The 14,125-nt window shown below is 40.4% G+C and overlaps 1 protein-coding gene and 2 long non-coding RNA genes across 6 annotated transcripts in view; 1 reads left to right on the plus strand and 2 right to left on the minus strand.

The window, feature by feature from the left end:
• The window catches only part of LOC123987258, a 26,716-nt gene extending 22,387 nt beyond the window's left edge, over positions 1-4,329 (minus strand). For both annotated transcript variants that reach the window (XR_006829078.1, XR_006829077.1), the window contains exon 1: positions 4,048-4,329. This is a non-coding gene — a long non-coding RNA (uncharacterized LOC123987258). The remainder of the gene's footprint in view (positions 1-4,047) is intronic.
• Positions 3,915-6,956, plus strand: LOC123987259. Of its 2 annotated transcripts, XR_006829080.1 has the most exons (3): positions 3,915-4,164; positions 4,246-4,326; positions 6,582-6,956. It is a non-coding gene; the product is annotated as an uncharacterized LOC123987259 (long non-coding RNA). The 2 variants fall into 2 exon arrangements; XR_006829079.1 differs by lacking the exon at positions 6,582-6,956 and having other exon boundaries at positions 4,246-4,488.
• Positions 6,957-8,606: 1,650 nt separating this feature from the next.
• LOC123956965 (fidgetin-like protein 2) overlaps positions 8,607-14,125 on the minus strand; it is a 14,500-nt gene continuing 8,981 nt past the window's right edge. Inside the window, exons 1-2 of one of the 2 annotated variants that reach the window (XM_046029540.1) lie at positions 12,557-13,295; positions 8,607-12,364 (exon numbers count right to left, since the gene is read on the minus strand). In XM_046029540.1, the coding sequence (XP_045885496.1) occupies positions 11,205-12,353 (1,149 nt within the window). In that variant the 5' untranslated portion in view covers positions 12,354-12,364; positions 12,557-13,295 and the 3' untranslated portion in view covers positions 8,607-11,204. Of the gene's footprint in view, positions 12,365-12,556; positions 13,296-14,125 lie in introns of those variants that run through there. The other variant, XM_046029539.1, reaches the window with a different exon arrangement.

Consider the following 14,125-nt stretch of genomic DNA (forward strand, 5'->3'; position numbering starts at 1 on the left):
GGGGGGGGGGGGGGGGGGGGGGGGGGGGGGATGAATACAGTTCAGGCTATATGTTCTATACGGCACAAACTGCAAAAGCTAAGAATGGACTTTTTAAGAAACTATAAATAATGTAATATATTATTTTATTTTAACGGCATGTGTAGTTTTTTGTAAATACAGGATTACTTAAAAAACTACAGCTATTAATCTAACACTAAATATTAATAACCGTAAATAGAATGGCTTCCAGCTGACACCCCTTGTCACACTTGTTAGGCTGTGACATATTTGTTAGATGGAGTAGATTATTTTCAGTCACTTTTCACAAAAAAGAGAGAGGGGAGTAAACAAAAAGAATCTATATTAAAAAGCAAACATTGTATTTAAAACTGTATAAATCAATACATACATATGCAGAGCTATATTACATATATATTATATATATATTCTACCACATATATATATAGTATATATACTCTCCTGTCCACTCCTTGCATTGAGGTGATACCAGAACCACAGAGTGTAACTGATCATGCTTCTTTCTTTGTGTGGTATGTTCAGAGAATAACCAAAACTCTGGCCTGCCCAGGGCGTTTGCATTACTGGGTACCGGCGTACAATGCATGGTGTTGTACTGGCTGCTTGCTGAGAATTGTGGAGCCTGCATTGGTGAGAGGATTGCACTACCAGCATACCCTTTTGTACATGTGTGAAGATGTCTAGCCCGTAGTTTCCTACAGTGTACACACAAAAATATACAGACGCAGACAGACACACACACACTTACACGCACATACTCATAGCAAACGCTGGTTAACCAGTGTGCCCCGGTATGAGCCACAGATCACTTTGTGTGACAAATTTTTGCTCGTTTCAGCTCTAATCCTCCTCCATATTTCCCCTTAACACACTGCTGCAGTTTGGAGTTGATCTTTAATTTTGCTGTCACTTTCGATATGATATACCTAATGATTTAAGGGTTAGTTGTCTTAACTGTCTGTGTGTTTGTTTCTGGTGCAATATCTCTTAACGGCACGTGCCTTTTTAGCTTCCTATTTAGTCTGTCAATAAAATCAGCAATGAGGATCTCAAAACCCAAGGGAGTGAATCAAAACGGAGCACGATAGAAACGATGTATTGAGTACAAAATTAACTTGTAAACTGAAAACTCACCGCCTAGATTAGACTGTCTGGACTAACATCTTGTAGAGTCATGTAGTACAAGTGCTCTCTCTGTGTGTTCTGTTTACTGGCTCTTGGGCTAGTAAGAGAACAGCTTGCCTTCTGTTTTACACTTTTGTTCATTTCCAAATGTTGGTTTACCAATCGGTGTATGAGGCCATTCTTTTGTAGCATGACTGAGATAAATTTCTTTTCTTTCCTGAAAATAGGCTAACTGAAGAAAAAAAAACAACAACTTTTGACTGTCATTAATCTCTTGCCACTAATACAGTCAGAGAGAGGACGTGTGTTGCACAACCACATGGGACAATTAAATGAGAATCAGTGAAAGAATATTTTCATTTGAGCACGAATCTATTTCCAAACAATAAAGCAGCCTTCCAGTTACACCTCTGGCTGGTGTCGTTTTTGGATATAACATGAAATGATAATGACTGTAACTTTATCATACAGAATATGTTCCACAAACAATGGATGTTTTAGTTGCTTTTACCTCATTTACTGTGATAACTGAGAATTTAAGCGATATGGTGCACTTCTAAAGAAGGATGGTGTTGTTTGTGTTTTTTGCTAGTAATCACTGAAATAACTTGTATAAGTTGCCAACATGGCAGAGAAAATGGTTGAAAGCCACACAGGGCAGTAAGGGACAGAAACATAGCAGCTAAAACTACACTCAGGTTTTGAAATAACAACACACTATATTTCAGAAATACTTTAATTACATTGTCGTTGTTAATGATTTGATAAGACTTGAATAAGATTATTGTTTTGAGTTGATGTGGCTGGGTGTGTCATGGTGCAGCAACAGCACTGAAACGACTGTAAAAGCAGGTGTCTGTGTGTGTGTGTGTGCGTGCATGTGTGTATTTCCTTTCTTTCCCCGCCTCTGTGTGTGTGTGTGTGTGTGTGTAAGGTGGCGCACTGAATAAGGGAAGGAGAGGGAGGGGGGTGAGCAGAGACAGCACTGCAGTGCAGATAGATGAATGCAGTGGCCTGGGCTGAGTCAGCAGCATGTTCCCAATAGGCTCAGACTGTACAGTGCACTGTATAGCACCTCCTTACCCACGGCAAGCAGGCAGAGGGAGAGCGAGCTACAGCAAGAAGATGGAAAGTAAATGAGAACAATGATCAGAGGCACACACAGTAAAAGCTAGTCTGTTGCTATGGATTTATCCTGCACCTCCTACCTGCAGTGCTGCATGTGTTCAGTTTGGGGCTGTATCTTAACACTGGGTTATTGAAAGACTGGATTTTACTTGTCTGATTCTAAAATATTGATGAATGCAACTATTCAGGTACATTTTTATGATTATGAAACATAGTAACTGTTCATTTAAAGGGAAAGTAGGAATTCTCCATCCTGTTTCCAAATGTGTAGCTTTCCTCTAGACACAACCAAAATGTCTAAATGCTGCACTATACCCCCTTTAGGTGTCTATACTCCTTGCATCCATCTCAGTTGCAGGACTTGGTTGCAGAAGTGGGACATGGATTAAGTAGGACGTTGGTGTGATCTGTCTGGGCAAGTTTGTGTGAAGGAGAGAGGGAGACTGAGATGGAAGTGTATGCGTGTATGTAAGGGATACAGAGAGAGGGAGATTGTATGTCTTTAAAGAATGAATAACATGTTAGCTACAATATTGCCGAGATCAGGTATCTGGATGAGGATGTGGTGTTACTTTGTTTTTCTATTCCTGTGTGAAGCCTGTTTGAGCATGCAGAAGATGAGTGGAAACACAGAGGGTGCACATATATCTACACAGACCCAGTTTCACCCAGTTCAATCACTGTGAACAGGGGAGGTGCATGGGGGCAAGAGCCTGACAATAAGGCAACCTTTTTTCACAATATTTTCTATTACCTAGCTGTGGAAGTAAAGATTTCAATTAAATCTACTAGCCAAATTGGAATATAGGGTCAGATTTAAGCTTTTCGTCCTCTTTTTTTAACATTAATTGGCCATCTATGCCGCCACTGCTCCATCTATGATACAGCATCTTCCTCTGTTGGTGTGGGATTTGTGTTTTCCATTGCTGCCCCTGAAAGTGTCTGTAGAGATCAAGGCCTTTAACTAATGTGTTTTTTTACTGTTAACCCCTCCACCAGACATGAAGTGAAGTGCCTCAATGAATTCTTACAGCTATCTGACACCCTCTAGTGGGCCTTGAAGGAAATAACTCCAACCGTTTTCACTTCCACAGGCTAAAGGGGTAGTTGAAAATTGTGGACATAAGGTGGTATGAGATAATCACTGTTGGTGTATGGATGGAAATTATCCTGTGGTCAGAGATATCCTAGCAAGCCAGCAGCCTGTCAGACAGAAGTTAGGCCTAGACAGGGGGTTGTGATGGTTTGTCAGACAGAATCCAACATATTGTTTTGATTTTCATTATTATTAAGTCTCAAAAAGGAAAGACATGTCACTCCTGGAGTAGTTTAAAGAAACCCACAAGGGTTAATTTAGCTTATGTAGCCTAACTTAATTAATGCTGTAAGTTGTTGTATCTTTAAAAGTACAATAATGGTGCACATGTTTTATGTATATAGCCTATATAATGTTTACGTTTATTAAAATATTTAAATAACCTATAAAATAGATGTAAACAAACGTGAACCGTATTTACTGGTTAGCCTATAAGTCAAAATTGAGGGCGTAAACCATATAATTTGTCAGTCCAAACCCCAAACCTGGTCCTAGCTAACGCTAGTCAGTATCCTATTTGTTTGCTTTTGCTTCTGGACAAACGTTGAACGTTAGGCTGCTAGCTTCCTGTTCGGGTCTGGATCTGTTAGATTTAATTAAGAGTGATTTCATAATACAAATGGGCTACCTTTGAATGGACCTACGTCGGATTTTATTACGTTACCCTCACAGCTCACCTGCTGGTCGGTTTCTGTAGCAAATTCGCGGGCCACCGCCATCTCCCAGTCCTCAAGTACCCGATGTAACAGAACCCAACACCGGCCTCGAGTGGTTTGAAATGACCGCGTCAACTGGTAACAACTTTATAGAGTAAAATACTACTGTTGAAATACTACACATCTAATTGTTGACCAAAAGTTTGGTTGTTGCCACAGGTCCGTCCAGTTGTGATCGCAGAGTCCCCAGTTCACCATTGGCGTTAGCTTCAGCTAACATCCAGAGCTCCCCCCTCTGCAGTGAGTCTGCTAACAGAGGCTGCCCATTGTAATGTTAGCCTAGCTGACTAGGAACTGTTGATTTACTGGCAGTAATGAGGAGAAGTATTGTTCAGATACAGGGAATCATTACTTGAGTGTGCTTAGTTTAGTCCAGTTAAATAAATAATTATGGCTAATGCACAAACATTTTTAAGCAAAAGGAATGTATTAACTAATCCAAAACCTGCTTCTGTTACTAAAAAGTAAAAATGTAAAGTGAGGTCCAGGATGCATTTGCAATGGGGGGAGGGGGGGGGGGGGGGGGGGGGGGGGGGGGGGGGGGGGGGGGGGGGCGTTGCGTGGGATTTCCCTTTTTTTCTGGTTTATATATCCCTGCCTCTGCTCAATCATTTTTATCACCGTTGGGGACAAAACCTATTCCCGCCCCTCAGAGTGATCAATGCTACTTCACTAGTGATAGAACTGATCACAAAACTCACGGTTCAAATCGATCCACAGTTTTGTTAGGGTTACATTAGGTGTCATTTACACTGGCTATGTCCCCATCACTTTTTGAAAGCATTTGCTAAAGGTTTTCTGAAAATTACCTTGCAACAAGAAATGTTAAATAACACATAAAAATAATAATATTTCTATATTCTGAATTGTCACCGGCCACATGAATTTTGTTTCCCTTCATATAAATAAAGACATTGTCACCATAAATTGGTGCAGAAAATGTCTCTAGAATGCAGGAAAGTAAGAGTTAATGCTCAAAATATTCTGGGGGGAGTACCCCCACCCATCGAATAGCCTATTTAATCAATGAATTATTCATCTGAATAGCATTGGAGTATATTCTTGTCTTCTTCTTTTGTCTTCAATATTGTGCATTATCACGTCTCGTAGAAGTGTTTCGTTGAACACCTAATATGAGTCCTTAAATGTTCCCACCACTTTCTTAACACAAAGTGACGCCCTTGGTTACATTTATTTTATAATGCGTTGATTCGCCTCTGATGTAGCTGCGTCTCTGTCTGTAATCACCACTCTTTCGTCTTGCTCAGTGTCTATCTGATTGTTTACAAGTCGTGAGAAATGGCCTATCAACAGTCACGAGATATTTGCTGCGGTGAGCTGCGGAGCTGTGTGTCGAAGGGAATGCAGCCGATATTACTGAAGCTGCCATAAACATCACAATCTGATGATCTGTTTCTAAGATGACAAGCAGCCCAGTGAACATGCCCGAACAAACAGCTACGGGGTTCCACTTAACTCACTTTTAAATCAGTCGCTCTCTCCCCTTACCCACTCCCTTCACTTCAGAGTTGAACACAACATGCCTGTTTTGTCTACGGTAGATGTGTGTGTGTGTGTGTGTGTGTGTGTGTGTGTGTGTGTGTGTGTGTGTGTGGTTCTGAAATGAGGAATAATATACAGAGTAAGGAAACATATTACAACCCATTAAACCAGTCATTATAAAAAAACTAAATTAGAAAAATACATGAATAAACACCGCTATACTTAGAACGGCCGCCACAAGGTGGCATCACCAGACCACTGTGGTGCCAGCTAACCACTTTTACACACTAAATTATCCCACTAAAGAACAGTTGACAGCTAGGCAGCTAGTAATAATAAAAAGGTGCATTGAATGTAATTACATTAAGCACAGGCTCTACACATATAGAACTAGCACTGTAGATACTCACTGGGCAGACAGAACATACCATTGTTAAAGGGGGGCAGAAAGTACCTCTTAAAGACGGGGTGGTAGGTTCTATGTGTTGTTTGCCTTTTTAACAGTATTAATAAACAGTGGGAAATATTTTTTTTAAACATTGCAATCAATCCACAGTTCACCTGCGCATCTGTGGTGGGGGGGGGGGGGGGGTTCATGATAAAAACAAACAAATCGTACTCTGGTGAGGTCAACCTTTTCCTGATATTGATTGCTTTCAGGAGAAGTGGAACACAAGTACAAGCACTTGGGTAAATTAACTAGAGTAGGCTACTTGAGAATTTCCACAAGGTTAGGCTACATTGAATGCTACTATGTTTACTATACTTACTAGTAATTATACTACTAAAGATTCAAATTTTACATACAAAACATCATGTAATCATCTTCTAAAATATGATTGATTTAAATTACCCAACAGTATTTATGATGTAATTATGATCTCAATACTTCTTCAGCCACTGCATTTCTCCCATAAAGTCTGAACCTTACAGTACATTTGTCCATATTTGACTCAAGAACAGATGGAAACAAATACTACTGCATTTTACAGACTTTGCAGTCCCATCCACCCCAGCACAGGACACATAGAAGTTTTCCCTTGGTCTGAATGATGAGTTCTGCAGACCAGCCAACAACAGTACAGTATCACCAATGGATAAGAGCCTAACGTCAGGGTGACAGTGTGGATTTCATAAATGAGCACAGTCTTTCAGGTTGTATACTGCGCAGTGCACACACAGCCTGGAAGCTGTAAGTCGCCTTACAGTTATCTTTTGTTAATTTGCTTATAATGTGTTTTCCTTAAATATATGCTAATGTGTTCACATTTATTTCTTTAAAATATTTGTAAATAACTTTGTAACACTGTTTCTTTTACTTGTCTTCGTTATTATTATTTTACACAGTGAGGTACTTCTTATTAAGACCCTGTAGGTGTCACTGTTATGTATTTTATTTGGCACATGTGCAGCCACTGCAGCTGCTATTGTTTGTGTGAGAATAAGAAAATGCTATGATTGTTAGACAGACAAAAACAATGCATTTTGGCAAAGCACCATATATGCATTTCACGGGTCAAACAAATGACATTTAAATATAAAAACGTTGCCATTTAACACCGTTATTTTGACTATTTGCTGTCTCATTTCACTCATTTATGTCGTTTTACCCATGGTTTTTACTTCAGGCTTAATACACCAGGATGAAATTAACTGAGCTAGTTGGTCAGAATGAAAACTGAACCTGGGGGCTGCTGAACTGAGGTTAATAGAAGGTAATAGAGGCTTAGCAAAAATGTTTAATGAAGATGGCTGGTTTGAAGCCAGAACCTTGTTTTGAGATTTGTTGAAGATGCAGGGACTACAACTAGACTGTTGAAAATAATGACCATTGTAGTTAAAACTTTAGTTATATGTAAAATGGTTTTGGGCAAAGAGGGTTTTGCTGTGACATACTTCAATGTTGCAGCAGGCTTAGAATCTCTGTAGATGAAAGGACAAAAGTTTCGGACATCTGTCACACGCCAGCGCATGCCCTCCGCCCTTCAGACAATGAAGCTGTGGAGAGGGGGTGGTGTCCAGTGGTAGAGGGTCAGGATCTTCTCCACTCTTCCTGTCCTTTTATTCTGTGCTCTCTTGAGCTTCTTTTGTTTTTTTTTTAGGCCTTTAAACAATACAAATGATCCTGTATTTACTTACCAACAAAAATGTGAATTTATAATATACCAGTTATACATTTTACTCACAAGAGAAATAAAGATAAGGTCAACACTTAATATTACAGGTCCAGTACTTCTTAATCACTTCTGGAATGTTTACTGGAAAGTAATGTAACATTGTACAAATCAAAGGGGAAAAGGACCAATGTTTTGACACTGGTAGTTAAGTAAGTTTACTTAGTTAAGTTTAAAAGCTTGTATCGCTTTCCAGAGGAACTGCCTGTAACAAAGTGCTCAACTTAAACCCACATTAAAACATATAATCATTCATTTATTACAGGAAACTTTACTCCTCATATGTTGAATTGTATGCTTGCCTGTGGGCAAATTACACACTTTTGCATGCTTCAGATGACATGTTGTCTTGTGACTAAAAGACTTGGGGTTAATTAATTGGAATGGTACCTACCATCGCAATATAATTAATGCCAAATTAGGAAACTTCCATGAAATTGTAAAGAAATTGTTGTGAATATATGGACCAGTAAAAATAAATAAATAAAAGAAGCATTGCCAAGATTTGATCGCACCGCATGATCGTCACTAGCTGATAGGAGATGTGGGGCATGGCAAACACTTTTATCAGTGTCAAGTTGGTGTTATAATATTGGGTGAAGCAGACAGAAGAGGTGGAGTTTTACTGTGTGGACGATAACTTAATTATTGTTACAGGTCCTACAGGCAGCAATATGTCACTGTCATGCTGAAGTATTTAGTTGGTCATTATATTTGTAAGGAGAAAACATCACTGGTGAAATGATAGTTCTCAACCTGTTATATTTTAGTAAATGATATGGACACTCAAATCTCAAACATGTTTCATAGACAAAAAGACAAAGTCAAGTTTTTTTGGTGAGATCTTCATTTCCATGACACAACAGCCTTTAGTGAGGTAGACTATAACAGGTCAAGAATTAGAAACCTTGCCCCTTAAACTGGCATGTGAAATGACATGAAATAAATATTTTCATGTACAATGTCATCAAAATGAGGTAGAAATGGTTACAGAGAATGTACAAGACACAACAAAAGTACAACTGAATTACAGAGATAAATTCAACTCCACTTACTTCAATGAATCAGAGTAACACCAAGAAACAGAAAAAACTGTTGTTTGTCACCATGTGTAGGTTAATGTAGAGCACATTCTTTGTGTGGCATTAAAGAGCATTCAATTGTTGTAGCTAAGCGCTTAAATACTTTTTAAAATCTCTGGGTAAGAACACATTATTATTTGTGTAACACCTTTTAATTTATCTGTATTTCTTTCCTCCACATTTGGGGATGTAAATCTTTGTGTGATGAGACAATTTTTCCATACTCCACATTTTGAGTAAGTTTAATTTTATGAATCTTTCCAAAAGAGGCATGAAAATTCTTTTTCATTACAATTAATTAATTTTGCAAAAAGAAAAAATATAGTATGGCACAACTTTTGAAGGGATGAACAAAACAAAAAAAGCTTCTACTCTGATGATTCATATTTAACTTCTTCCTTTTTCATTATGTCAAGTCATGTGAGAACTAAAATCAAGCTGATTGACAGGTGACACTGTGTCAAGCAGTTTTAAAATACTGATACGGGAAATGGACATTGGACTATTAAGACATTTAATCAACATACCTATTATAGAGCATATACTGTAGTGTGTGTATGTCTTGATATTTCCACGGTTGTTTATCAGGAGTGCTTTGTTTTGACAGTTTGTCCACAAAACCGTTTCCCCCACTGCTAACTACACTAACACTTAACATGTCATTCATTTCTCCCCAAAACCTATAAGAGAATTACATCTATACATGAAGAAAATATGTTTCATTTATCTAAAAACATCATTGATTTACATAATGGCATGTATTGTCCTTTCAAAAAAAAGATATCTGAATTACATTCAACATTTCAGGCCTTGGTACAAAAATCTCAAGTTTAATTTCCCAGAGCTAAGAAGCTGTGTGTATGTGTGTGTGCGTGCGTGTGCGTGCGTACGTGCTTTCTACTGTTGGTATCAAAGGCCTTGTAAGTTCATCGTCTCCCTGAAGTCTTCAGAGTATATTTTGCTCTTAATGAAAGCCATGGCTCCGTTTTCATCTTGCTCCGTAAAGCTCCCTACAAACACCGTAAGGTAATAACATACATTCTTATTTGATCATTCTGAGGTAACAATATTCTTCCTGAGTATTCAATAACACAACTGTAAATCATCCTTTTGAGAGGCTAAAGTAAAGAGAATGCATATATAAAAAAAAGTCAATCCTTGCAGACAAGCGGTAGATCTTCATAAAAAGTAATGATGAGCTAAAATTGTTGGAGGCGTTTACTCAGAAGCACTTATCCTCCTCTGCAACCTGCATGCCTCTCAGTCCGGACCGTGCATCCAGTCAGATGTAACAAACAGGCTCATGCATCTTTAAATGATTTGCTCTGAGTGAAACTTTTTGGTGAAACTTTGCTTTTTGGTTGTTTTATAGTTTTGATATTAAAGACAAGGTATAAGCTGGACCAGGTATTACAATATTCGCATTTTCTTTGGCAAATATACCTGTTAGTTGTCCTATCAGCAGCATGTAAACAACACGTTTTGAAGATGATCTGCATATACTTGAATACTGTCATTGTGTGAATGCTAAATACATTTTTGAGTTAACATAAAATCTTAGATTATTTCTTCACTCTTTCTTTACATCAAAACAATTTAAAGGGCGGCTTCATGTATACCATGTCATCATTTGATAAGCAGCTCGGTAGGTGTAAACTGGACAAAAACAAAAGTTGTTCAGCAATGAAAAAGGTACAATAAGCAGGACACACAAACAGGATAGAATATGATAACATGAAAAGAAGGGGTTAAAGAAAATGAAAAAAGTCAAGAAGAATGAGTAAAGGTTAGGGGTAACGCAGGGGAGGATGAGCAGGGAAACATTCATATCTCAAGGCAAAGTTACACACCAAGCCTCGGAGTCAGCTGTGTAAAGTAGCAGTGATTGTGCTGAAGTAGTATGGCAATCTCACCATTTCAGTTATTGCTCTCCTTACTTTTTGGTCAGTAATGATTTTTGTGGTGTGGTAAAACGCATTGCAGTCAAAGGCTTTGTACATACACAATGGTTACAAATAATAACACCAACTTATTAACCAGCAACGTTGCAGTGCTGCCGCCACAGTAGCAGAAAGGAAATAAATAGGATCCTGAGAGAAACAAGACACTCTTACATTTAGAATGCCCTTACCTCACCCCCAAGACTTACCTCAACCTTACAAGACAAAATGCCTCTGTGAATTTTTGGAAAAAACACGAATAATGAATATGTTAAAGATGCGCAAGAAATACCAGTCTTGTGCCCTCTTGTGTTTGCTAGTGAAATTAAACCATTGACAAATCCAATTTTTTTCCCCGAAGTCTGTCAGAATTAAGAACTCTGTTTGGTTTCAAAGAGTGAGAGAATCCTCCAGGGTTGTCAGCGCCCTCCAGTGGGGTCCTCAGATCGTGTGTGCGATGCAGGTATCTTCATAGACACTCTCTGCTGAGGAAAGTTGTGCTCCCCTGATGCACTCTCTCCTGCTAGGCCTGATGGTGGGCTGTAGTCCCCTGCCCCGCCATAAGTGGGTGACATCAGTGGCTTTCCTGGTTTGTAGGCCTGTGGGTCTGAGGCTGAGCCACTCATATTGTAACCATTGCCCTGCCCATTGCCGTGACCTTTGCTATGACTGTTTCCATGGCCGTTGCTATACTTCCTGTAGCGTGTCCCCTCCACCTCTGCTCCCTCCTGTCCTTCCTCTGCCATCTCAAAGGCCTTGCGTTTCAGTGGCACCCCTGGATCAGCGCTCCCTCCAAGGCTGTGAGATGGGTAGCTGTAACTGCCCCCCACCATGGTGGGCCTAGGGGCCAGAGGGGTGGGGGCACTAATCCCAGAGGGCAGGTAGGAGGCACTGGGGTGGCTGTATCCAGAGGACAGGCTGGTTTGGGGGTAGCACCCTGGAGGGTAGTTGTAGATAGGAGTGCTGGCGCTGTAGCTAGGCACTAGAGTAGGTGCGGCCTGCAAAGAGTGTAGAGGAGCAGGGGGAAGTGCTGCGCTGGGTGGAGGGCAGTATCCTGAGGACAGATAGGTGCTGTTGTACGCAGGAGGGTATTCCTGAGAAGATGGGGTACTGCAGGGGCCAGCACCACTGTAGCCCGGCTCAGAGACCAAGTTACTCACTACTGTCACACTTCCTGTGGTAGGGATGCCCACAGATGCAGAGCCCACCTTGGTGCCAGTTAATGCCTCCAGTCCAGGGTAACACTCCATGCCCTGACCATGAGCCCAGGGCTCAGATTCAGTTTTCAGGAAAGTCCCAGGCTCTGTGTAGCCCCCTGCAGAAGGGCGTTCATAGGACAGCTCCAAGCCTGAGTACTTCTCAGCATAGCGTTTGAGCAGCGAAGAAGCAGTAAGGGCTGATATGTCATCACTGGCCCAAGGATAACCTGCAGGGGCATAGCCGCGGCGAGAAGCTGTAGCATAAGGGTCATGTTTGTGGGCAGACGGCGGCGAGGTGGTAGAGGTGACGTCTAGGTGCTGCTCAGGCCACTGAGATAAGGGAGCAGCGTGCTCCGGAGACCAGTGCATCTTTAACAGACCTGACATAAAAAAGACCAGAGCAGAATTAGGCCACACAATCTTGAAATGGTGTATCAAATGTTTCAAATTAGGAGTACATATTTGCATCTTTTTGTCTGGACCATATAAAGGTTGGTAGACCACATTTGAGGTATTTTGCCCTTCAAGCAAGCCAAGAGTCTGACTTCAGAAATATCTGCCCTCATAATCACCTTGGCTAGCTGACCCTTTTCCAGAATCATGTCAGTCCTTAGCCCGTGCTCTTCGACACATTCTCATCCAGGCAGGAGATGACTTTTCTAATCTTTACATGAAGCCGGCTACATAGCCCCCAGCCTGGTCTCCACGGCGATAAGCCTCTATCCAGCCTGCACACTGCACTCTGCCTTTGCCTCTCTCACATTGGGGCCATTGTTGTCTCTTTGTGGCTCTCTTAGTCCACAAAGCCGCCCCCACTGAGCGTGTGATCTAATTCAGCCCAAACCTCAGGGGTCTGCTGGACAGGGGGAGTGGGGTCAGTGTGTAGGGTAGTTTTCTTATTTAACTACACAGATAGACTGGAGCGGTACATCCATGAACAGTATTGCAAGTGTACTGAGCAATCAAAAAAAGTCAGATTTTCATGTGCCATGAGTGATTACACATGCACATTAACACAAACAGAGTAATCCGTTGGTTTAGTGGTTGTGGGCTTTGATTGGCTTTCGCAGGCCATGTCTTTTTGAACAGGCATTAGGCTGACATTCCAGGCATTGCTGAGTATTATTAAACTGTCCTGACCCCAGGCCTGGGCTGGAGGGGCTTCCCTACAAGCACTGGACAGAGCAGGAAGTCTCTGTCTTGGTTTCACCAACAGGAGTAGACACAATCAGTCAGTATATTGTAAAAAAATATTTTTTGAATATGTTATCAATGAATTGGCATTGATACAGATCCTGTTCTCCTGCAATATCTGGGCATCACCCATGTTCTTCTGCTGTGTGAATCTTTCCTTTTGGAACTGTTATTTCTGGCATTATTGCCTTCTATGGATCAAGATTTGTTTTTTACATACTATGTTGTCTTAGTTTGCCGTATTAAAAATGCTTCATGAATTTGGAAAAAGTAATTCATTCCTTCTTTTTGAAAATAATCTTCCAATTTTAGAGAAATGCTTGACAGATAACATCATGTACTATAGATGACTATCTTGCAGTCACTGGCACTACGTGATTGGCACTATTGTGATTGTTTCGTGAATTAAGCTTATATTTATGGTTGCAACTTACAGTTCATTTCATCATTGATTAATATGCCTGTAATTCTTTTGGCTCATTGATTTGTCATTCTGTCGATAAATTGAATAAAGGAAGAATAAGAAAATAGTGGGATATGCACAGTAAAACTTCCCAGAGCCCAAGGTGACATCTTTGTATGTCTTCTTTTGTCCAACCAACAATCTGAAAGCAATGAGAGAGTAAAACAGCAAATTCTTTCATTGCGGATGTTTGAACCAACCATTTGATTCAGCTTTATTAAAGTCTCTGTTCATCCAAATGTTCTCCGTATTGGGCAAAAATGCAAAGAAGCTTAAAATAATAGCAGCACTGGTAGTTGGATGCTTTTAGGCTTTTATTTTACACACACACACACACACACACACACACACACACACACACACACAGTCATGTCTGGAATTAAACTGTCTACATGTGGATCATGCTAGGTTGTGTCACATGTCCGGACCACCAGATGGGCCTCAAACAGTCCACATCTTGAGCCCTGAATTAAATGATCCTTCA

The sequence above is a fragment of the Micropterus dolomieu genome, linkage group LG18 (genome assembly GCF_021292245.1).
Source record: "Micropterus dolomieu isolate WLL.071019.BEF.003 ecotype Adirondacks linkage group LG18, ASM2129224v1, whole genome shotgun sequence".
In the NCBI taxonomy this organism is placed as follows: domain Eukaryota; kingdom Metazoa; phylum Chordata; class Actinopteri; order Centrarchiformes; family Centrarchidae; genus Micropterus; species Micropterus dolomieu.